General features: G+C 46.8%; 3 protein-coding genes and 1 long non-coding RNA gene across 6 annotated transcripts in view; 3 read left to right on the top strand and 1 right to left on the bottom strand.

Annotated features, from left to right (window-relative positions):
* The first annotated feature begins 309 nt into the window (after window positions 1–309).
* LOC137856318 (interleukin-8-like) lies at window positions 310–1,424 on the top strand. The gene is made up of 4 exons (XM_068681583.1): window positions 310–414; window positions 673–802; window positions 961–1,044; window positions 1,139–1,424. Exons 1-4 carry the CDS (start codon window positions 351–353, stop codon window positions 1,161–1,163), a joined length of 303 nt encoding a protein of 100 aa, XP_068537684.1. The 5' UTR covers window positions 310–350; the 3' UTR covers window positions 1,164–1,424.
* A 187-nt stretch (window positions 1,425–1,611) lies between these two features.
* On the top strand, window positions 1,612–2,972 carry LOC137856316 (C-X-C motif chemokine 2-like). Its single transcript, XM_068681581.1, has 3 exons — window positions 1,612–1,746; window positions 2,238–2,373; window positions 2,585–2,972. The coding sequence occupies exons 1-3, from the start codon at window positions 1,683–1,685 to the stop codon at window positions 2,736–2,738; spliced, it is 354 nt and encodes a 117-aa protein (XP_068537682.1). The 5' UTR covers window positions 1,612–1,682; the 3' UTR covers window positions 2,739–2,972.
* Window positions 2,973–4,899: 1,927 nt separating this feature from the next.
* The window catches only part of LOC137856319 (uncharacterized), a 29,896-nt gene continuing 11,040 nt past the window's right edge, over window positions 4,900–23,755 (top strand). Inside the window, exons 1-7 of one of the 2 annotated variants that reach the window (XR_011096353.1) lie at window positions 4,900–5,169; window positions 10,077–10,238; window positions 12,198–12,497; window positions 15,076–15,333; window positions 17,324–17,470; window positions 21,675–21,853; window positions 23,331–23,396. This is a non-coding gene — a long non-coding RNA (uncharacterized lncRNA). Of the gene's footprint in view, window positions 5,170–10,076; window positions 10,239–11,707; window positions 11,844–12,197; window positions 12,498–15,075; window positions 15,334–17,323; window positions 17,471–21,674; window positions 21,854–23,330; window positions 23,397–23,755 lie in introns of those variants that run through there. The other variant, XR_011096354.1, reaches the window with a different exon arrangement.
* The window catches only part of CNOT6L (CCR4-NOT transcription complex subunit 6 like), a 30,266-nt gene continuing 12,031 nt past the window's right edge, over window positions 5,521–23,755 (bottom strand). For both annotated transcript variants that reach the window (XM_068681575.1, XM_068681576.1), the window contains 11 exons: window positions 17,600–17,721; window positions 16,944–17,130; window positions 16,306–16,391; window positions 15,770–15,859; window positions 14,749–14,817; window positions 13,956–14,113; window positions 12,802–12,956; window positions 11,580–11,731; window positions 10,272–10,496; window positions 9,420–9,622; window positions 5,521–9,059 (listed from right to left, as the gene is read on the bottom strand). In XM_068681575.1, the coding sequence (XP_068537676.1) occupies window positions 8,847–9,059; window positions 9,420–9,622; window positions 10,272–10,496; window positions 11,580–11,731; window positions 12,802–12,956; window positions 13,956–14,113; window positions 14,749–14,817; window positions 15,770–15,859; window positions 16,306–16,391; window positions 16,944–17,130; window positions 17,600–17,721 (1,660 nt within the window). In that variant the 3' untranslated portion in view covers window positions 5,521–8,846. The remainder of the gene's footprint in view (window positions 9,060–9,419; window positions 9,623–10,271; window positions 10,497–11,579; window positions 11,732–12,801; window positions 12,957–13,955; window positions 14,114–14,748; window positions 14,818–15,769; window positions 15,860–16,305; window positions 16,392–16,943; window positions 17,131–17,599; window positions 17,722–23,755) is intronic.

The following is a 23,755-nucleotide window of genomic DNA, read 5'->3' as shown; positions in this document are numbered from 1 at the left end:
AGTGGGGAATATTTTTTAAGTGCTACAGCTGGCACACCAATAGTGGCTGTGCAGAAGGTTAAAACACCCCAGGGAACTCCAGCTTTGCATGGCCGTGTGAACTAAGAACAAGCAAGGGGGGAAACAACGAACGTTTTTACCAGACCCAGCTTCTCAGGAAAGGGAAAACAGCGCCGGTTTCGGGAACCCCACACCCCCCTGCAGCGCTGCGACCTCGGCGAGCACCCTCAGCGGGGAAGGGCGGCAGGCGAAAACCACCCGACCCCGGGGCCTCCCGCCTGCGCCGCCGCACTTCTCCTATTTTCCGGCTCAAATAGGGGGGTGCCGGCGGGGCCGGGGATGGGGCCGGCATGGCAGCGTGGGCGGCCCTGCTGCTGGGGGTGCTGCTGGCGACCCACCGCCCCGGGGGTGCAGGTGAGGCCGGGGGGCTCCCCGTGCCCCCCTTCCATCTGCAGGGCTGCTGGGAGGCAGGGGAAGGTTTTTGGAGGGGTGTCGTGCTCTTTTTCCAGGGGCTGAAATGTTTCTGAGGCTTTTTGGCAAAGAGGTGCTGGCCCTGGGAGGGTTGGGGCGGGGGGAGACGCGTTTCCCGGAAAGGGTTTTGGAGAGGAATGGGATGGGAGAAGCAGCCGGGGGTGCGTTTTGGGGTGGTGTGCGAGCCCTGTGCCCCTCCAGCCCTCCTGGAAGCCAACGGCAACCTGAGCTGCCGCTGCGCCAAGACCACGGCCGCCTTCATCCACCCCTCCAAGTACGAGAGCGTCGAGGTCCGGCCGGTGGGGAGCAGCTGCCGGCGCCTGGAGGTGGTGTAAGTGGCTGCGGGGGGCGAGACGCTGCTCCCCTCCGGCAGCTCCTGCCCTCCCACACCTCCCCTGGCCACGGGAAGCACCGGGAGGGGGCTCAGTTCCCTGAGCCTCCCCCTGGGGGGCTGGAGGTGGCGGTGCCGAAACCCTGAGTGTTTTCTAGGATTAAGCTAAAATCCCTCGAGAGGGTCTGCGTGGATCCCAACGCCCCCTGGGTGAAGAAACTCCTGCAGGACCTCCCAAAGCTGTAAGCAGCCCCGGCGCGGACGGGGGTCCCCAGGAGCTCTGGGAGCCCTCCCAGGGTGCGCTCTTCACACGTTTTCCCCTTCTGCTGTCTGCAGGAGGAAGAAAGCTGCTCCTCCCTGAGGAAGCTGCCGCCGCCGGGACACACAGATGGGTCCTGCCCAAATCCGGGCAGCCCCCAGCCCGGAGGTGCTGCCGTGTGATGCCCCGCGGCTGTTTTCCCCCGTTTCATACACCTAAACCCCTGCAAATGCCCACACGTGCTTCCCTTGCCCCCACCCCACGGTGCCGTTCCCCGCCGCCCCTCGGCACCAGCAAGAAGCGCGATGTCCCCTCCAGCACACGCATCCAATAAAGGTTGGATTTACCACCCCCGTTACCGTCCCTGGTGTCCCTGCAGCTTCGCTGGGTGTTTGTTGAGCCCGGCTGCGGGCCGCGGCCGTGCTGGGTTCTGCATTTCTCAGTGGCGCTGCGGGGCGGGGAGGTGCCTCGGGCCACATGCCGAAGGGGGAAGCGACGGCGGGGAAGTCGATGCCGGGGGCGCGGGGCAGATCCTTTTCCCCCTGCATTTCCCTACCCGCAAAATCCCCGCCGGGGCTGGCTATAAAGTGTCCTGCCCGCGGCTCGGGGCGGGCGGCGAGGATGCGGCTGCTGCCGGCGGCGCTGGCCCTGGCCCTGCTCCTGAGCAGCCTGGTGCCGGGGGACGGTGAGTGATTTTGGGGCCCGGGCGGTGCTGTTGGATGCGTGGGGCTTCTCCGAGCTTTCGGATTCCTCCTTCGCCTTCTGGCAATCGTTGAACTCAAAATTTCATCTTCTCGACCCGCCGGCTGAACCGAGGGCGTGCCCGGGGTGGGATTGGCGTGGTGGGGTTAAGCTGCTTCTCTTCAAGGCCCTGCAAGGCTGAGCGCTCGGCGGGTGGGCAGGGAGCAGGTTTAGTTCCGAAAACATCAGCCGAGTTGAAGCTAAACCCCGCTAGATGCGTGGAAAGAGAGATGGGAAGCTCTCTGGGGAGGGATGAGCCTTGCTTCAACCTTGCGCCTTCCAACGCCGCCTGCTTTTGCCCTTCTCTGCTGTGAGCCCCGCTAAACGGCACCGCGGGGGGACGGGACGGGGACTGGGGACAGCGGGGGGGGGGTGTCCCTGTTTGTCCCCCCCCAGCTGGGGACTGAGCCCAGGACGTGGGCTGCTGTGGCTCAGGGCTGTCGCTGGAGAGCCTGCTGACCAACAAGAGGTGCAAGTGCATCAAATCGACCGCCCAGGTCATCAGCTTGGGGCTGATCCTCGCCATCGACGTTACGCCGCCGGGCATCCACTGCAGGAGGAAGGAGATCATGTAAGTGCCGAGCCCAGGGCCCGGGCGGTGCAAAAACCCCAAAGCTGCCCCTCTCGGTACCAGGGCTGTGCTCGGACAAACCCCGGTCCCAGCTGCCCTGCGACCCGCTGGGGGGCTGGAGGGGTTTTCCCTGCAGGTGGCGGCGCGGTTGGGAAATCTTTAGGGGAAGAGGCTCCTGGCGGGGGGCTGAGCGGGTCCGGTTGCCTTGCAGCCTGTCCCTGACGAGGAGCAGGAAGGTGTGCGTGGCCCCCGAGGCGCCCTGGATCCAGCTGCTCATCCACAAGCTGACGCAGAGGAATGGCAGCAGGAAGGAGGCGGCGGCGCGGTCGCGGAGGGATGCGGAGAGGCGGCCGCTGGCCCCCTGACAGGGCCCGGACCCCCTCCCCAGCACCCCCCGCCTCTGCCCCTGCCCCGCTACGATGAGAAATAGATGAGCAATAACCAGCCGCGGTTATTTATCCGCCCCCGGGGACAGCAGTGGTGTCACCGCCCCGCGCCCCTGCTGCTTCCCACCGCTGCCCCTTGTTCCAGCGGCCCCACTGCTCCTGTGCGTGCTGCCAGCCCGCCCCGGGTGCCGCTCAATAAAAGCATGAACGCGCTCTCCCTCCTTGTGGCAGCTCTGTCCGTGTGGATTTGCACGAAAATCACCAGGACATCACAAAAATTACCACCCCGGGGTGGTGGCCGAGGTGCAAAGCCCGCTGCCGGTCCCGATGGGCTCCCTCCCGCCCCGTGCCTCCCAGGAACCGCAGCAGGAGACCGGAGGGGTTGCAAAAGGGCCATTGATTGCCTACAGATGGAAGCAAAAGTGCACAGGTGCGAGGAAACAAGCAGATATTCAGCCCTATACATCGCGTGTGAGCGGTACTCGGTTTCCAATGGTACAAATAAAAAATAAAAAAGGAGGGGTGGAGAAAAAAAGGGACTGTCTGGGGCTTTGAGTCCCTTCTCCAGGCTGTTGTAAGGTTAAAGCAGGCAGGACTGCTTGGCTCGGGTGTCTCCTTCTCTCTGGCTGGTCCCCGCACAAGGATGGAAAACACAAATTACTGCGAGGGAGAGAGGGAGAAACCCTCTCCGGTGTGCTCCTGGTTTCAGGCCGGGCTGCTGTTTCCACAAAGCGCCCTGTGAAGCCCCTTAAAACTGCAGCGCGCCCCGGAGTGGCACTGCCCCTTCCTGCTTCTCCATCTGCGGGCAGTCCCACGTGCAGGGGCAGAGGATGTTGTGTCGCAGACAAAAGGGGAAAAAAAATTAGAAAGAAAGACAGGAGGCTGAGCAAAGGCACCCTCCCAAACCAAGAGCTGCAGGGGGGCAGCTCAGGCCCCGGAGGGTAGGGGCTGAGGGGAGAAGCAGCTCACGGGGTGCGCACAAAGGCTTTAACTGCTCAGGGGGAAAACACACGATGTGGTAATTAACAACTGGAAACAAAGCTGTGTAACGTCACTTGTAAAGAGAGCCACCAGGATTTTTTTTTTTTTTTTTAATTATTTTTGCTTTGGAACAAAGACATAACACAGACAAATGCAAACTTGGAAAAACGCCTCAATTTTAGGAACTGTTGAACAAAGAGGATGAGAGCACGGACCAGAATCACTCCGAACCTCACCGCTAAAACGGGGAGAGCTCGTGCAGGCCAAACACACCGTGCTACTGCAGGGGAGGGCAGAAAGAAAGAGCCACATCACTTGGCGTGCGTTGCCAGCAGTGCTGTGTTAAAAGCCCTGCACCGATGTGCACGAGCATTTCACCACCCTGCTGGTTACCTTCAGCTCCTGGAGCCCTTCGTCCTCACACAGCCAAAGCAGCGAACTGCTGCCTCCAAACACCCACTTCTCTCCTGCCGAGAGCTCTTTGAAGCTGCTGGTTTTGTCCCTTTGCTGCGTGTGCAGTACCTGTGCCTACCTTGTCAGCCCTGCGGTTTGAACGTCCCTGTGCTCATCTCCCAGGAGAAAAGCAAACCCAGCACAGAGTGGTCACAGGAGAAGGTCCCGTGGCACTCACAGCTGTGTCTGCAGCTTTATCATCTTCTCTATACATTGTTTTTGAGCTTATTGAGCCTGCTAGGCTGTGTAGGGGATTGTCCCACTGCTCTTCCAACAGCCTGGCTTCAGTGCAGTGACCTCCTGCTGCTGGGCACGCCAGGGCACGGGCAGGCTCCCAAGCTTGCACAGCCTCAGGAACCCCTCAAATCCACCCACGGGCAACACCACCTGCTTCAGTGGCAGTGAGGAAAGGGATTCTTTAGTTATTAGGGGAAAAAAAAACACACAGATCCATTGCAAAACTGTAATAAACTCTGTAAAATGACAAGGGAGGGAGGGAGGGATGGCATTTCGCACCCTAACACCTTGGTATCGTCTCAGGAGGCTGAGGGGAGTGCCAGATTGGGATGTGCTTGGTGGGCATTGCACTGTTGGGCTACTTCTAGTGCAGGCGAGTGATTTGGCTTGGATAGGATGAAAAAAAAAACTTTCCATCAACCCCACTATGCTGGGTTTCACGCCAAAGGAAGGTCTGGATGCTAGAAGCTTAAAACGCCTTGTGAAAAAATGAAAGCTGCTCCTGCCTTGCTGGGATTAAATCTTGTTTTCGGTGCTAAGGGCTCTCAGCTGCTGCTCACTACGAGGAACCCTCCAGCTGGGAACCTTGATGGTGTTTTCCCAGCCTGGCTGGCCTCCAAAAGCCAAGCTGATGCACCAGGGTCAGGGTTTGGGAGCTGCTGCTGCTCAGCACCTTTGTAAGCCTGGCCTCCAGTTCAAGCACGTAAGCATGGATTTGGGAGTCCCGGCAGCAGAGCTGGTAAGGTGGGAGACCTGCGGTAGGTGCTAAGAGCTTCTGAAAAGGCAAGGGTTCAAAGATTTTGGCTTTATAGACCATAAAACAGGATAGCAAGGAGCTGAGACTAACAAGAACTTTTCTGAAGGCTTCTGCAGGCTAAACAGGAGTGGCTTCGAACACACAGAGACAGCTTGCTGACAAAATGACGTATTTTCTCAGTGAATGCCAGAAAAATGACAGAAAAAAGCTTTTAACGAGGCAAATGGGAAGAAAAGCTGGTCTCAGAACCCATTGTGCCATACCTGACTTCAGCGAGTGGTACGCAAACGTTCGCACTCCTTACACCAAAATAAGGAAACAAAAATATTCAGCTACATTGTACAAAATTCTCTTTTTATATATATATATGTACACACAAAACCCCATAGCTAACAGATTTACCATATTGAATTTTAAAAAGTTGCCTGTAGAACGGTGTTGGATTTTTTTTTCTCTGCTTGCTTTAGGCAGTGCTGTTGCTCAGAAGTTGACACCAGGCACAGTAGTTTTGAAACCAAACCAAGACAGCGAGGAGCAGTAAAAGGCTTCGAGCTTTTTTTTTTTCCAGGTTTTTGGTTGTGAGGGCAATGCAATCTGTTCGAGGATGAGAACCAAGGGGCAGCGATGAAGAAAAACTGTTTATAGTTGGGGATATCTGGGTTCGTGTATGACTTCCCTCCCTCCCCCTTAGAAAATACCCTGCAGGACGCTGTCAGCATCCTTCTGGGTCAAAAGAAAAGGAGCATCACCACGTGGAGGATGTGTTTCGGAACAGCTCACGGCCCTACAGGAGGTGTGCTGAGGGCTCCGCGTTCCCTCTTGTCTGGGAGCAGGAAATCTGCTCAGCTAGAGGAAAAAGCACGACCCCCTTACTGCTCCTTCTGCAGGGAAGGGGAAAATCCAGCAGGGGAACAGGGAGGGAGCCAGCCGTGTGAACGGCACGCAAGCATGCCCCCAGTTACGTGCATCAACTGAAACATGAACGGAGCTTTAAACAGATGGTTGGTTTTTTTTTTAAACAGATTTTTTTTTAAATCCAGAGGTTTTGTGCAACGTCTGGGAAAAGAACTTCTTAAAAATTGCACAGCGTAATGGGCTTTGCAAGGTGCATTTTGAAGCAGAGAAAATCCAATTGAACACCTTCCTGCAACAGAACACTTCAGTCAGTTTACAAACCCAAGGCAAGCAGACCCTGCGCAGCGTACAATGCTCACCGCTCGGTGGTGTCCTCATCCCCCCCCTCTCCCACCCTGATATTACAAAAGATTGTTGTTGGTTTTTGTTTTTATTAATAAACGGGCTCCTCTGCAGTTCATATACAATCATAGGTGAACTTTAAATTCCATTTTATACAAACATCTCAAAAAATATTGGGAGTGAAGTATGGTAGGAAATATTGCTCACGTTGCTAGTTCACATGCGTGTACGAAAGGAGGAGAATGGGTTGTTAGTGCATACCTCCAGAGCAGAGAACCCCCCGTCCAAAAAAGATACAGTAGCTGATTACAGAAAGGTAATGTCCACAAAATTAAGTTTTTCATGCTATTCTACTTTCCAGTACTATACTCTCAGTCACGGTCTCGATTTATCTGCATGGCTAGGTGTCGAGCGCTGAGGTATATTAAAAAAGAGATACCTGCACCTAGAGGAAAATCCGTCTTTCAACAGGGCTTTTTTTTGGTGCTGCACAAAGCAATTTATGTACATTAATTTCACCCAGCTATGACAGCTTCCAATTTATGTTAGGCAATAGATGACGCCTCCATTTTTAGGCACTTTTTTTTTTTTTTTAAAGAGGGAGTTGTCATTTCGTTGAACTGATTTTTTTGCATCTGTCCCACACCATCCCCCTCCCCGGCCCCCCAGCAAAAGTCAGGGAATATTTTCTACTCTAGGCCCAATTGTTTTTTTCTATTGATAATTTCCTATGTATAAAACGACAAAGGAAATGCATATTTAAAGAGTAGAGGAACAGCCTGACTTATCAGGTTTGCAAGACAGAAGATGGCTCCTTAGCATTTAAAACTGATTTAACAATTTAAATTTGACTTCTTTAAGTATACGAATGAGACATAAATATAGGCTATCAATCTGTTTAAAAATTTCATTCACGTAATGGAAAATTTTTTCATTTATTAAAAATATCACATTTTGAGACTAGAAACAGTAAAGTGCATGAAAAGTTTAAAATATAAGTTCAAGAAAATCTTATAGCAGCAAAAAAGCAGAATAAAGAAAAACTTAAAAACACAGACACAACCTTTTTCTATTACTGTGCCATTTTTTTTTTAACATTAAGCAGCCAACCAATTCTTGCAGAAAATTGCATTAGGTTTAATGCCTCTCGAGGCACAAGGTTTTGAACTGGCCACCTAGAGCATAAAAAAGGAAGGAAAAAAAAAAAAAAAAGGATTTCCAACACATCTAAAGAGCATTAACAGTTGGGAATGAACCAGCAGCTTTTGAATTCAACCCTGACCGACGACAGAAAAGAAAGATTATTAAAAACATATGATGGCTATTTGGCAACTAGGGTCAGGAAAAATAATCCAAGGAATGATTGTGGCTACTGCTCTCTCCCCCAATGACAAAAGCGTCCCGATAGCTGCCTCACGTACGCTTCGGAGACGGAAGTAAGATCATTTCCAGTGGCTTTTTCCTGTACCCTAAGCTCAACCAGCTCATCCAAAGTTCCTCATCTTTGCAACTGAACTTCAGCAAAGGGAACTTAGAAGAGAATTGGAACTTCTTTGTTCTCAGCTGCTTGTAACTGCTTGCTTTAAGTGCAATTCCTTCCCACCCCCAAGCCATGCTGCTGAGCAGCGGGTCGTCCTGGCCTGCCGAAGCAGAGAGGCAGCTCTGTTTCACAGAGGCCATTTGGATTCCTGAATATCTTGCCCAGAAGGGACCAAGTTCGGAGCTCCAAAAAACAGAAGCTACCATCATGTCTGCCGAGCAGGCGATCTACCATGGCATCAAATGCTCAAACTCAATCTTTGTGAGATGTATGCTCATCGGAATTTCTGTGGTAAGCGGACTTATGTCACGAGAATTTAGACCTCAAGTTTTATCACGGGTATTAAGCCATCTTTGGTTTTCTACTATTAGTTAAATAATGGGCAGGGCCACACTGCTAATAACTTAGAGTCGGGTACTAAGTGCTTTGCTAATGTGCAAATTTTATTTTGGATGCGGAGCTCAGTCTCCATTTTGGGTTCAAACAAACAGATTTTCTAATATTCTTCCTACAAACCAGTCACTTCTGTTTTTGTTTTTCTTTCTCCTAAAAGGTTGGAGCATTTTGCCCCGTTCTGGACAAAAAAAAAAAAAAAGCTTTATGTTTAAATACGTTAATATGTAACTTTTTAATCTCATTTGTCCATTTATAAGTGCAGCTTCCTACTGAAAAGAAAAAGCTTGCCAGTTTAAAAAACAGAATTAAATTAAAAACCTGGAAAGGGAATAATACTTTGGTTCCAGCCCTAGTGCCAAATGATACCAATATGCACCAAAATGTGCAAAATCTCATATCAAACACATAAGGAAAGGAGCTTGAAGAAGCAGCTTAAGGTTGGCCATACTTCACTCCTATATACTTTGATTTACAACTGTACAGGTCCATAACAACAGGTCCTTGCCCTCAAAGGGGCAGGGCTCCACTACCTCCTGTTCGGCAAGTGCACACCGTTGACAAGAGGCAGGAGCGGAGGATGGAGTTCGAGTTGTGTTAACAGTGAGAAGTGGTCTGAAGGGATGTGAGGGTGTGGACACCCAGTGATGTTGTTCTCAACCAGCCACTGAGGGTCCAAAGGCCCCAGGACACCAAGCACGTTCATGTGAGTGTTGGAATAGAAAATGTAGTCAATCACACCCTAGGGAGAAAGAGAAACATGACAGTGAGAACAGGCCTCGGTTCTGGCAACCTCAACTCGACTGGCTGCTCGCTGCGAGTCACGGGAAGACGCACGGCCCTGGAATCAGGGAAATCAAAGCGCACGCCACTTCGCGCTCAAAGCACTGCATCCGTTTTCGTTAAGTCACTGGCCAGAGCCAGGGCAGAAGCTTAAGAACGCCAGCAAATCAAGGACTTTTGTGTGGTAGGAAAGCGTCCAGCAAGTGTAGGAGCCAGTGAAGAAGCACTTACAGGAACAGAGAGAAACGGTCAGAAAGTTAAGACAGCATCCTGGGGAGACCAGGTCAATGCCTGCCATTTCAGAAAAATCGCTGCTTACTTTGAAATCAAAAGTGTAATTGGTGTAAGGCATCAAGTTGTTTTCATAGGCGCTCTTGAGTTGGAAGCCATGTGTAATTCTTCCTTCAGAAGCCCCGTTTTTCCCATTGCCGCTGAAGTTCATGAGACACTCGTTGTAACGCAACTCCTTGAAGTCCTTGTGGTTGTCAGCTACTATGCCATTGCTTAAGTATTCCACTACACCTGTTTGCAAAGGAAAGGGTTCAGGCAGTTGCTTTGAAATACAAAATCCAAGGAATTTTGTCCTCAGAGTTAAAAACCAGACCATTGATAAGAGACCTCACAGAATCAGGAAAAATGATTGATGCCCAATGCCTGATACGTTTACCCCTTTCTGAGAGGCAGACAAGGAAAAGGAACTCTCCAGCAGTTCTGGCACAATTTCTTGAGGATGACAGTAAACCCACAGTGTGCGTACTGCTGTATGTATGTGACACAGGGTGCTAGAGAGGCAGCTTTTTTACATATGCCTGATAAAACGGTATCAAAAATCACAATTACTAAAGCAAGTGAATCTCCTTAGGAAGTTTTCCTGTTATGTCATGAAACTCCTGTCCAGGTATTTATTTAACCATTTATTTAAGATCTATTTGTGCTTGTCTATGTATCTTTTGAGGCATGATCAACTTTTCTACAGAGCACGACTGATCATAAAAAGCAATCTGCTCAGCTGGAGGACTTGCATTTTCTTCATTCAAATTTTGGAGGACCGCTGCTTCTAAGAAAGCTTTCCAGAACAGCTACCCAGGGAAGTACGAGCTACTTAATCACCCACAGAGGAAAAAAGGACTCTAAAAAGGTACGTGAAAAATTAAGATACAATCAGTCTTACCTGAATCAGGCAATGAGTTAAGATCTGCACACAGCACCAGTGGGATAGAATTGGGATCTGCTGTTGGGCTACCAGGCCTGCTTGAGGCTTTCTCAAGGATATTTTTCAGTTCTGAGACAAACATCATAGTCTGAATGAGTTTCACATCCGAGTATTCAGGGTCCCAGTGCATGTGGGCATTGGCCACAATAAGCAGCTGTTTGTCCACATGAAGAGATTTTATACCTAGATAGATAAATACATTTTTTTTCAGTGAAAGGGCTGGTTGTGTGAACACAGCAGATTTATCCCTCGTTATGATCAGGGTCTAGCTACTAAGGACTTGAAGGGACACACACCAGAAAATGGATATACTTGCACTGCTGAGAAAAAGACACTACTTAACCTGTGTCTCCTTTCAAAATCAGCAGCTCATACGTGATACCACTTCACTAAATCTCACTGACATAGGAACGAAATAATCAGCATAAGCTAAGATTATTATCAATAGATTAGTTTAGCTTATTAATTACTCCCTTGGGAAAAAAAGGCACCTGCTTAAATAAATGCAGTATGAACCTAGCTGCTGGAAAACGCTACAGCTGCTTTTAGTATGTATCTGAGAAGCAGTACTTGGTGGGGCATGAAGTTACACACAATTTCTCCCTGGCCTGCAATCCGGACACCCTGCTCCTTTGAAGAATACGCATTAGAAAGCAGTGATCAAAAATCCAGACACGCAGACAGAGCAGGGTGGCAATTTTAAGTATCTTGAAATTGTCTACTGCGTCTGATCAAACATAATGAAAGCGTGACAGTCAGTCAATCACGTGGCATCAAAAGACACCTGATAATCTCATTCTTCCACATCAATACATCAGCACTGTCATGTAATCACTGGGGGAGGACAGAAGGATTCAATCAAGGGAAAAAAAAAGAGACTTGAAAATAGAAGTTGAATATTACCAACAGCTACTGGGAAGAGCATATGCATGCAGACACAGTGACCTTGGAAAAGCTTAATTCATCAAGTAAAATTTAGCAGTCTAACTAAACAAGGACAAAAGCCTCACAGGAGAAAGCTGAATGCTGGGCATCTGGATGAAAGTGCAGCTAGAACTGGAAATCACATCACCTGTGTCCTGCCTCAGCCACCGATGGGCTTCCATTCCTCAATTTAGCAAAGTGAGCAGTGCTGGCTTATTTGCAAGTACTCGGTTACCACCGCCAATGTCAGTGGTATCACGTGGGGATGTGTTGCCAAAGGAATGTCGTGCCTTCAAGGGGAACTGAGCAGTCAGTCCATGAGATAGCCACGGTCATACTCACTTGCTCCAAATAATTCCTTGTGCACCTCTAACACCACAGCAACTCCGATGTTGTCCTTCGTCATCACTCTATTTAACATCGCTTCCGAACCTTCCGAGTTGGCCATCGCCACCTGGTTGAACTCCACGGTGTGCTTCTGCACCAGCGTAAACCTGGTGAAACAAGAATCGCACATGAGTACGTGTGGCATCGAGCTGCATGAAAGGCGTGGTTCCTGCCTGACCGCCAGTCTGCAACATCCAGGGACAGAGTCCGAAGGACAGGGTGAGGCACGTTTCTTTTGGCCTCTCACTTCATAAAGCAAAAACAGTTCTAGGAAGCAGTCTACCAGTCAGGGCAGAGCTCTCTGCCTAACAAGATACAGACTCTCCTGGAATAGATCTCTGGGGTTTAGAAGTGTTTTATCTGCTTCAGCAGAGCACTCTGAGAGGACTACTCAGAGCAATGCTGAGAGGTTACTCCTCCTCCCAACGACTGTTCTAGGCAAAAAAAATCAAGATGAGATGGTAACTAAAGGCTTCTTTTACTTTGGGCAAATGCATTATTAAAAACAGCTTCCTTCTAACCCCTAGCTACCACCATTAGTTATGTGACATTTTTTTTTTCTTTCCTTTACAGCCATAGGATGCCCCAAAATGCCTTGCTTCAGTTTGTGCAGTTCACACAAATGAGAAGCGTGAATGCCAGCACTTCTCCTGCCTTTCCAATGGTTTGATGCTTTTAGTGTAGCAGAACTTTTTGGAAAAGATATTCAATAATACACCCACATTAAAGCCAAGAGTGTTCTGTTATCCTGTGGCAGCAGTACACCTTTTAATACCTGAAGATTAAGCCAGCACAGCTTTAAAGATTGAAGATCTTTAAGATTAATCTTAGAGAGCTGAAACTTGTCAAGCATGGCAAAGGTTTGTAAAGAAGGTGAGCTATTTATTAGATCAGCCAAAAAATGCACACATGAAGTGTGTTTGTTCTTACTCATACTAGCCCTACTTCAACTTTCATGTTTCTTACGAGATATCTTTAGTCTGAAAGAAAGGGAAAGACTCTGTTGCACATAATCAAGGCAGCAAGGGGAGGGAGGATCATTCCTTATAGTGAACTTTATTTTTTTGTGTGGTTTAGCACAGTAATTTGGTTACTGTGCACCCTGAGAGAGGGAGACTTTCAGACCAAAATCAAACTTTTTAAAATTTATGTAAGAAAAAGTGCTTCTGCTCCTTACTTCTCAGTTTTGAAGAATATTGCACAGCCATCCACATGCTTTTTCTCCTGCTCAGACATGATTTTGGCACGTGACTTTGGAGAAAAGAATCCGTCATATCCTCGTTCTTTCAATGCTGGCAGAAAAAGGGTGAAGTATTGCTCTGTTTCCACTTCCTGGAATTGAACACAAATACTTTAGGCTAACAAAGTTGAGTAAACTCTTCCTATGTGACAACTAGTGCTTGTCTTGGCTTGCAATCAGAAGCTCTTACCGAAGTCAAAAGCTTCTGTTTGCACAAATCATGTCACTTCCTAGATTAATGGCCTGATGGAAACAGATTTGCATTCCTGGATAACCTGGAATCCCCTCAAAAGGGAAAGTGATGAGCGGATTTTGAATGGCAAAAGATTACACCTGCTGCTTTTGACACATGAATGAAGATACTGTCCTAGGTTAAAACTTCTTAGAGGTCGATAGATATCCAGCAGCAGTTAATATTTAACTTTGAGAACTCTGACACAGAAGGGTCTCTCACTGTAGTCTAACAATCCATTTTCTTTGTAATAGCATTTGATCTCTGAGCGGATTCTCTTGAGGTTTCAGACCAAGATAGCTATTCTCTTCTTGTGTGGAATATTTACTTACCAGAGCTTGCTTAGAAAACAAAATACCAGTCTAAAGGCAGAAGTGCTCAGCTGTTCTAAACACTGGCGATCGATTTCTAATAGCGTGACAGTATACGTGTACCAATGACAATCGATATTTAACTTTGACAGGCCAATGCCCTCGTTTTCCAGTGAGATTATTTTTGAGACTTTAACTTCTTTACCACGCAGGAACAGTGGCATCTGGGGATATAGTATTCTGCAGTCTCCCCTTTTGTAGGAAATCTCATACACCCAGAGGGAGAGTGCTGAGGACATGTAGCTGAGGGGGAAAACCCTGTATCTTGCAGTGCACATACTAATTTTGCTAAGTTTATCTCACTCACTTTATCTTGTTTCAGAAACCACGAGACAATATGTGAACAAGGAGCTGTGCACACAGCTTGTATTGGTAGGCCCTGGAATTTGATAGTGAGCTGGAGAATTTGCTGTTTTTAAGGGGGCATTTCATTCTAACAGTGGAAGTTAGTATTTTCAGCTTCTGATGAAAAATAATGTTCCAATTACCTGAAGACTAATGATGTCTGCATCACAGTTGACGATTTCTTCCATGATTCCCTTTTTTCTATACTCCCAGTTCAGCGCCCAAGACGGGCAGTAGCCATAGAGCTGCCGAGTGGCGTATTTATCACACAACACATTGTAGCACATAACTGTGAATGAAGCTAGAAGGAAACAAAGACAGGAAAATGTTACCAAGCTCTGAAGATAGCAAATGATGAAAGTGTTCAAGTCAAAATACTGGTTCTTGCATTTGCTGCCTCTTGCACTTCACCAAAATCAACAATAGAGGGCATTAAACTAACTTCAGTACCACTCAGTACCAAGGTGTTCTCCTGCAGATAGGACTTCTCCAAGTCTCACTCACAATTTATGTATCGATAAGGAATTGTATGCAGTTATTTCAGTTCTTATTATTTCTCTGAAAAGACTTTAAAAAAGGAGCTCTTTTCCTTGGGCATCAGTGGCTGGAATGGTTATAAAAAAGTCTAACAGAGAGAAGAAATGACCAGCATTCCATCTGAGTTACAAAAATTTTATTTATGCCACAGCCATGTGCTAATTATTTAATACAAATCTATTTATTTATTTTATTAATTAATATATTTATAAATAAATAAATAAATAAATAAACATTAAAATTAAAAAAATATATATTTATTTATTATTTAATACAAATTTAACACAAATTGCTGTTTTCAATCTGAGCCATGTAAACCAGAAGAATTCTCTGTAAATAAAGCCCAAGAACATCTTCAGCACATCATTGTTTGAATGCAGGGAAAAGAACCAGTTTTACCTGAGGGCAGAATTTGGTCTCGTTCTTTTAAAGTAATCCATGGCCTTGGAGGCAGCTGCTCTGGATGAACTAAAAAAGAAAGAAAAAAAAAAATGTAACAGTGATTAATTTGGGGTTTATCATTGTAAGTTACAATTTCTAAATCAAACTGATGACTGAACAATAATGTTTCATACTGTATTTGCAACCCCAACTCCCCAAGCCTTTTTAAGCTCCACAGGAGGTAAGGATGCACAAAAAGTATTTAAATGCCAGAAACAGTTAATTACAGCTAAGAACAAGCCTGTCAGTTTTAAGATTCACTATTTTTGTCTCTTTCTTGCAAAGCTAGAACCACTGAAAGAGTCCTGCACCTTGAATAAATCGCTGAGAAAGAACGGATACATCTTGCAGTGGTTCAGACATCCTATCCTCACCCCACATCCGTCAGTCCTGCAACGCATGCTCTCCACTTACGCAGCTAGGGATTGCTACGAGGTGCCACAAGAGAAGGGCCGTGTCAAACCCTGGCCACTTTACAACACAGTCAAGTTAGCTGTGAGCTGACCCTGAGACCATCTGTGGAAATTTAGCGCGGAGGCGGAGGTTTGTTTTGTTTTACCACAGTTTCTATGGCAAAACGGAAAGCTCAGTTACAGAATCATGAGGCAGGTCCTTGATATTCTTAATCACAGTGGTATTTCTAGATCTAAATCTGACATCCTGCTTGCATTTGGATTATAATTTCTAGTGGAAAGTATCACAGTGGCTTTATCGAGGAAGGCTTTAGGCCTTGTTGGAAACTAAAGGGTTCTTTTGGGAATAACCGTCTGGGTAACATGGGCGAAGCTTGGATGAAATATGTGAACTTCCCTCCCTGCGTGCAAGTGTGTGCCTATGAGTGAACCACTTGGCAGAAACATAAAAGCAGTTAGAAAAATGTTCCCCTTCAGTGGTTCACTTTCTTGTTTTAGTGGCAAATACTGTCAGCCATGCTTGCTTTTAAACCTCTTCTGTCAATCAAGATTTGTAGGTCTGTCACCTGCTAGATTGTCAAGCATGTAGTTCAGTAGCTTTCGAGTTCCGTCTGGATCCTGGTAGAGGCTGAGAATATCTTGTGATAAAGGATTGCCTGCCAACAACAGAAAACAACCTGGTGATTAGCTGCCTGACTTTCTTGAGGCTTTCCAATAAAAGAAAATCTCCCATAATGAGAACAGACAAATTGACCCAGAAGGTATTTAGATTGCTTAACTCGTAACTCTAGAACACCACAGTAACAGATGCTTTAGGAACAGCTAGCACATGCAGACTTTCTTCCTTCGGCTCACCTCAATCAATAAATGGAGTAAATTACGGGGTTTATTTACCTATTTATAGATTTGAAATAGGTTCATAATGAAGCTTAATAGCATTAAAAATAAGCACTGTTTTCCAAACTAGCTAGTCACTGCTGCTCTAAGCTCAATATCTGGAACTGTAAGAAAACGTAGGGTAACGCACAAAGCTTTTGAGCCCAACTTCCTCGTTAATCCCAGAGTACTCCGCAGAATACTTAACCGTAAAGAACTCACTCACCTTTCAAACCTAGGGTTTGTAGCTGGAAGAGCCGTCCAAGTTCATAAGGCAAAACCCGTAACAGATTGTTATTTAAAAGCAATTCCCTGCAGCAAATGCAAAAACACTTTTGATGAGTTATCACTTCAGAAGAAAGCTCTTAAAGCACTCTGTGCTGCTCATCTTCAAAGATGGCACTTTTCACGCTGAATTTTTTGTATTATGGAAAGATATGCCAATCTTCCCATTTCAAAGCACAACTGAAATATACTCATTAGGAAAAACCAAACCAAAACAAAACTAAAGCCAAAGCAACAACAACAAACCATCCAACAAAATCATATCAGGGAAATATAAACAGCAGGCAATGACAAAGTCTCAAAGTGAGAATGTTTTAAAGCAGAAGACTACACAGCTTATGGCCATGTATCTGTAGAGATTAGAAAAAAAAAAAAAAAAAAAGAATATAACCAAAAGTAATTGCTAGAACTGAGCCTTTATATCAATCTTGAATTTTTCAGAATTATCTTAAATCTAAGAATGGTTTTAAGTCAAAGAAGAATGAATCAAAGTTAAAACAAAACAAAACAAAACAAAAACAATTCCAATCCCAGAATATAGACTTTTCTTGAAAATGTACCCAGCGTACTTCCTCTCACCTGAGAGATACCATGTTTCCTAGTTCTGCTGGTAAACTTCTGAGTTTGTTGGATGACAGATCCAGGTAAACCAGATTATGAAGCTTGGCAATATCAGGTGGAATGCGAGTCAGATTGTTGTCATTGAGGTGTAGAGCAGTCAAGTGCGTCAGTGACCAAAGCGACGTACTTAAGGTCCGCACTCTACCTAAAAAAGAAAAGTGACAAACCACATCCTCAGGCAGCTTTACCCTCTCAAACCATTAGACACAAACCATGGGGAACGTCAGAATGCCCCCTGGGAGAGCTGGGTGGGGGTCCCAGGATGAAAACCCAGCATCAGTGAGGCCTGCAGAAGATAACTGTGTGTTATCTTTTTTTGTGTGTTATCTCTTGAACAGTTCCCTAACCTTCCCAGTTAAGAGGACAGAGACAGAGGTATGGTTCTAGGGAAGGAGAAGCACTATCCAACAACTCATGTCCGTTCTCAGTCGGTGTTTTACATCAAATGGGCTGCAAGTGAGTCAGCAAAGCTGGAAGGTGATCTGGTAAGTTAATTAATGCTCCCCCCACCACACAAAAACTGTTTTCACTGCAGGATCCCCTCCCTGAAAGCAGATGGTGCAATTCCGTCCAACAACTCTGCCGAACCAAAATTCGAAGGCAAATCAACTCACCCGAGATCTCTAATTCGGCCCAGTGAGACTTCTTCCCATTGGCTACCTCTTCTGCTGACATGATGGTGTAAATCCTGCGAGGATCGGGAGGATCATATTTTTCCTTTGGCATCCCTGTTAGTCTGAAAGAACATCACAGCCATTACCGTCTGCCACTTAACAACATTTCTTCATTTCCACCCCGCCGGGAGATCACATCCCCAGTGCCAGTCTGCAGAACCACACACCCTGGAGTTTATGGACAAGAAATATTACACTGACATCAGCCCGGCTGCTCACAGCCCGTGGAGCTAAGCAGGTGCTCAGACCTTTGCAGAATACAGGCCTGCAACAGAAAAAGGCATTTTTCTCCCTAAAGTTTGTTTTTCTGCAGTCTTCTGCAATGTACCTTGTACTGTTCCAACACAAAATCTCTGGATTTCCTCATTGATAGCCCAGACCGAGGCATAACCTCCATCACCATTAGGTTACTTGCTGTGCAAGTAGACAGGGCAGCAGCATTTTGCTCATTCACTGAGAAGAAGCTTATAGATTGCTCCCTCCTGTAGTTTTCAAAGGAAACAACTGAAGGGAAGAGTCTTCCCTTTTTTTTTTACAGCAATTATTTTCAACAGGCAAAGTCTGCCTTTTGCACTCCACTTATACAAAACTGGAAATTGCAATTTAAAGGGGAATTGGCTCTTTTTTTTTTCCATTAGCAGTCTAGCTTCTGTGCTTTGTGGTTTTTCGAGCCCAGTATCAGCCGAGACGTATTGACTCCTAATGGTCGAGGAGCCACAAAGGAAGTCCAGGTAAAATTCACTTTTGTGGTTCTACCACATATGGGGCTTCACACAAATGCAAATGATCTCATCATTCTCCAGATTCTTGTCAGAAGAGAGCTCTGGCATCCCACCCAAAAACCATGCGCTTTGCAGCAGGCGACGTGGAGAGAGGTTTCCTTCCATTCCTCGCCAGGCCACTGGGCTAAGAAGCACTCGGGGGGAGAGGAGTTGTTTGATTTAAAAGCACGAGATCAGCTGAATTTTCTGGTCACTGGTCCTGTCAACCCTGCCCTGTTCTTCATCCCCAGACACACAAAATACACAGACCTTGATTTTACACAAATCCAAAGCAGCTGGTCTCCAGGATGCATTTTTTTTCCTCACACATATGTCTCTTTTCCAAGGGGCTCCAATAGCCGTGAAGCTCCTAAAATAACTCTAATTGGTGCCATTTGCTCAACTGACAAGACAGAAACCTATGAAGAATTTGAGGAAGCTCGTTCAGCTTTTTTCAGCCAGCCCAGCTGCGCAAAGCTCTTGCATCCCCATGGCATGGTGCAGCGAGATGAGGTACCAGGGCTGTGTTTTGTGATCGCTCTCGGTTACGGGTCTGCGTCTTCACCCCCCGACGAGCACACGAGGGAATCCCATTCACGCTGAATTACGACCGCCAGCTTCAAGCAGGGGGCAGAGGCAAGCCGTGGCACTAATTATAGTGCCCTGCTATTTGCAGGTGAAGTCATATGGCAAGGAAAGCTATGGCCTAAGAGGATTCTGCGCTCACGCTGCTCAGCCGCAGCGATCCAGTTCTGGGAGATGAATGAGACAGATTAGTTAAGGACATGGGATTAGACCCGAAAAGCTCAGGTCCCAACACCAGGTATGGTACTGCCCACCGCAGCCCCAGGTACGGGCTACGCTTCAGAGCTGCTAAGTTTCTGGTTCTGGTGTTTTGCTGCACTTATTCTCACTGTTAAATGTGTGCATGTGCAGGAGCAGTGAGCAGCAGCCCCTGGCCACATGAGGAGACCCTCACGGCCCCTGCTGAAGGTCACAGTGGTCCTATTTCACGGCTCCAGTCCCAACACCTGCGAGGATGCACATCTCACTGCCACCCTACCTCCTGTCCCAGCCTAACTGCCTGCGCGATCTCGGTGCTGCTCGGTACAGATCTGACAGGAGATGCCCCCAAATCATGTCCTAGTACTTGTCCATGCCAAAAAGCAGCAGCTGTGTAGCAAGTAGCTGTCGTGTCACCGTCACGTCACTGCCATGGGATTGCCTGCAGTGATCCCTTAATAGAAAATGACGTTTTATTACCTGGTAGTGTTTATTTCCTCCGTAAGGCACAGTGCAGATTATATGGGGGAAACTGAAAGGCTATGTGGTAAAAAACAAGCAGAATGCCCACAGAGGATTAAGGGCTTATGGTAGGAGAGAGCTTTTTGGATCTTTAAGTCGTAATCATCAAGCATTTTAACCGAACCAGGACGGGTCTTCATTTGCTTTTTAATCTGCCCTATCTGAAACCAATCTGTGCTGCCACCACATCTGGGCCCAGGACAGCTGCAGCAGCACACACTTTGCTTCCCAAAAGCGCTCGGGTCAGTGCTGGGTGAGACGGGCTGTGCTCACACAGCTTTTCTGCTCGTTTTGTCAGCGTAACGTTACCGGCGTACCAGACCCAGACAGACAGAAATTTCAGTTTCTGCAGGCCGAGCACCACCCCCCCCCCCCTCCTGCAGCGTACTGCCGGCGAAAGGCTTGGCCGCGGCCTCTTCCTACGGCTTCTCGGGGCACACTTCCAGTTAAAAAAGGCAAGTGGGAAACCATTTGTACTCCTGCTCGCTGTTTCATCGCGAGCCAGGCGCAGATGGCTCCCAGCTATGGCCTAGCCCAGCCCGGGGGCCGCGCTGCCACACGCACGGCGACTCCAGGCCTGCGAACGGCACGGGCCTGCCCCCGCTGCGAACCAGAGCGGGGCTCAGGCCGCCAGCTCCCCACAGCTCCTCTCCGCCCGGCAGAAGGCCGAAAAACATCGCAGGGCCTGCTGATGACGGCCTTCGTGCCGAGGTGGCTGCGGCCTGAGTCACCCCGCGCTCAGCCAGCCCTGCCCGCCGCCGTGTCACCCGCTGACAGGGTGACACCTTCGCCAAGCTTCAGGATGGCTGCTTCCTCCCTGGGAGGGAACCCAATTACGTTCTGGTGAAATATCGCCTCTTATGAGGAGGGCTCCGCCAATTTAAAGCAATTTGTGGCAATCAGGGGCCCTCCAGCGAGACGGTGAGTGGAACGGCACGCACATTTTTCAGATGTTAGTCACCGCAGGGTTATTTTGAAATAGTTGTGAGTCAAAGATCAATGTGATCTACAGAGCTACAGAAAAAGGGAAAACAAACCCAAATCACATATACTTGTTTCTTCGGCGTAACAGCGACGTTAAGCAAGACTCAAAAGTCACTGCGTGTATTTTTTTGAAGCAAACCCGAATTCTGCCTGAGTTCCCAGCTCCTATGGTTCCCTCTCCCCCTCTGCTTGTCCTGGCGCTAAGCCAATACCAAAAAATCCCAACCTATTTTTGCTCAGTCTTCAGGGAGCTACAGCAAGTCCCTCGAATCCATTAACCCCCAAATTTTTCAAGCAGTAGTAGCATCGCAAGGAGCAAAGCAGCCAGGGGCACGGGGTCTGAAGCAACACAGGTTTGGGGCAGCTTCAGCTGTTCTTGCGAGTTTCATGGGGCCTCTGCTAACGCTCAGCTAACGTGGTGTGAGATGAGCAGAACGTGCGTGCTGCTTCTTTTCCTTTCAAGTGGGACAAAAAAGAAAATTCCCGGCATCTTTTCTTCCAAAGAGTTCCCTTGAGAAATTTATGAAGCTATTAAAACTCGCTCTCCGCTAAAAACCTAAATATGTAAACTTCAACAGTATGACCCTGATATTGTATAAAGCAAAGAAAATCTGGATCTGAGAACATGAGTGCGTTACAAAGATTATATTTAAGCTCCAAACTTTGAAATCTGCGGGTTCCTAACCATAGTTTCATGCTTATGTGCTAACTCTTCCTCCGAGGCCAGGAGCTGACTGGCAGAGCAATGTTACCCAGCTGAAACCAAGCATGGTCCCAGGTGAACCTAAGCAGCTCTAGCTCAAATGTATATAAAAGGGGCTAGAAGGAGGTTTCTTGATTTTGGAGTGTTATAAGCAGCAGGTCTGTATCCCCTTTGGTGGGGGTGTTCTCATTTTTCTTCTCTCTTCTTACTTTTAAATGCTATTATAGGATTTTGTTTTTTAATTATTATTTCTTCTGTATAGGGTTTATTGACTATAAACTAGGACAAAAAAAGGCATAATGTAATAGTACTGAAGATGTGAAGAGTGTGGTCTATTGAGGAGAGCAGTATCAAGCTATCAGGCTCTTACTCTGAAGAGATGTTTTGGGCAATGAACACCAGGAACTTCTGCATGCTTGGAGTTTCAAGAAACCCAAACAGGTAACAACAGAAAAGAGCAATGCTCTTCTGTATCTAACTATCTGAGATCTTCTCAAGTTGTGTAGGTGTGGAGAGCATGAGATAAGCAGGATATAGTTAGCAGTGTGAATTATAAACCATGACTCCTCTTAGTGAGAAGCTGAAGGCGGCCCTACAAATCACATCAACTCAAGAGGAGAAATGAGGACACTGTGCTAGGGACAAGAAATTTCCTAAACTATGCTGTGGGGGTGGTTTGTATGGGTAGGGGGAAACCAACAGCAGCTGAGGATATGGAAAATCTCTTCCATTATACAGCTCATCCAGACAAACCGAAGTAAGTACCTGGGGGTTGCTATGAGAGATGAGCAGCTCTACCACTTCTAATAAAGTTGGGTCTCTTACTCTGAAGGTAAATACACCATATATAGCCAAAGGATTAACGTACATGTATGTTCAGTGGAAAGAGAAACACTGCTCAAAGCTGTCTTGGTTATTTGGCATCTATGTTGCAGGAGGACTTTGAAGCCAGATAGGTCAAAGTCCCTTAGAGCTATGTGCTGTTCCAAAATAATGACCAGTCCCTTCCCCAGGGAGCTTAAAAGATGCATTTCTTAAACAACAACTACTCTAATGTTGTTCCCTGTAAGTTCTTTTAGAACTCAATGCGTAAATAAGTTGTCTATTTGTAACGAGGGCAGAAATTGAGAGAAAAAAATGAGAGATACAGCTTCATCTCCTTTCTGCCCTATATTTCTGGATGTGTTGGTACAACTCAAAATCCTGGCCTCCAGCAGAGTGACATTCTTTGTGATTTTCAGCCTCTGTGTATACATGAGTCAAACTGCCAAAGCATCTTGAAAACTATCCAGCAGACAGCCCTGAATCATTCCTCCTTCCTCTGTGCAGTAACAGCTTACTGTCCATCCACTTCCACGCAGTAATGCCTCACCGGGATTTAAAAACCTTGCTGGCTGACAAGGCCAGAGCACGTGTTTGTTTATATATGTATTATATGTGCATACATACACACAGAGGCATGTGTTATTTAACGTTGGAAAGTTGGACTCCAAGCTGGAAAACAGAACCATTTTTAATCTATGTATCTTGTAAACAAGGCTAAAGGGTTGCAAAGGGTGGAGAGGAAGGCTACTGCTCTGCAATAAGCAGGCTCCATTTTCATATGAGTGTCAGACAAGTCTCATCTCAGGCTCCCCAAGGAGAAGAGAAAGTACAGCCAATGCCCACAAATACAAAAACTGGCTTTTGGAGTGCTTTGAGCTGAAGAGCAAAAAATAAAAATAAAAAAATGCAGTGATTGTTCAATGGTACATCATGGGGGTTTAAAACATAACTGATAATGTATGTAGAAATGTATTAGCTTAGGGTATGTTAGTGTATATACAGTAGCTAGTGTATATACTAGCAAGACTGTATGTATGGAGAACTGTGATAGTCTTTGCTAGGATCTGATTTTTTTCCTCGTGCATTCCTGCAGGAACGTGTTCAACCACCTCTCTAGCCACTGCATCTACCAGGAGCTCAGTGAGCGCTGTCAACGAAGGTACTGTCTCTCTTCAGTTTCTTATGCTGAGCGATGTGTTTGGAAATAGGGATTATCAGTGAAAAGAATGAAAATACCTGTTCATAGTGTTTTTTTTAAATGAGTAAGAGAAAATAGGCTTTCTGTTATGGTCATTTCCCAAAACTGAGGTTTCAAACAATCTTTGGAAGTGCAGTTAAAATAAATAGAGGTTACTTGAGCACATGTAAATGTCCTACCAACAGGAGGATAGCTCAAAAAAAACAGCAAAGTGGAAAATACCACAAGGCAGAAGACCAAATTTGAAGTCTTAGAAATAAGAGCTACAATTTCAAGCTTACTACCATGGAGCTAGCAACAAACTATGCAGTCCACAAATG

The sequence above is a fragment of the Anas acuta genome, chromosome 4 (genome assembly GCF_963932015.1).
Source record: "Anas acuta chromosome 4, bAnaAcu1.1, whole genome shotgun sequence".
NCBI lineage: Eukaryota > Metazoa > Chordata > Aves > Anseriformes > Anatidae > Anas > Anas acuta.
The sequence above is the reverse complement of the archived record's forward strand: the minus strand, read 5'-3'. Positions and strand labels throughout refer to the sequence as shown.

What these genes read in the sequence shown, in the direction of transcription:
- LOC137856316 (XM_068681581.1), top strand. Translation starts at nt 1,683, where the DNA reads ATGCGGCTGCTGCCGGCGGCGCTGGCCCTGGCCCTGCTCCTGAGCAGC. An exon ending in CAGCCTGGTGCCGGGGGACG is followed by an intron (nt 1,747 to 2,237) that starts GTGAGTGATTTT and finishes GCTGTGGCTCAG; the next exon opens with GGCTGTCGCTGGAGAGCCTG. An exon ending in TGCAGGAGGAAGGAGATCAT is followed by an intron (nt 2,374 to 2,584) that starts GTAAGTGCCGAG and finishes GTTGCCTTGCAG; the next exon opens with CCTGTCCCTGACGAGGAGCA.
- LOC137856318 (XM_068681583.1), top strand. Translation starts at nt 351, where the DNA reads ATGGCAGCGTGGGCGGCCCTGCTGCTGGGGGTGCTGCTGGCGACCCAC. An exon ending in CCACCGCCCCGGGGGTGCAG is followed by an intron (nt 415 to 672) that starts GTGAGGCCGGGG and finishes GTGCCCCTCCAG; the next exon opens with CCCTCCTGGAAGCCAACGGC. An exon ending in TGCCGGCGCCTGGAGGTGGT is followed by an intron (nt 803 to 960) that starts GTAAGTGGCTGC and finishes AGTGTTTTCTAG; the next exon opens with GATTAAGCTAAAATCCCTCG.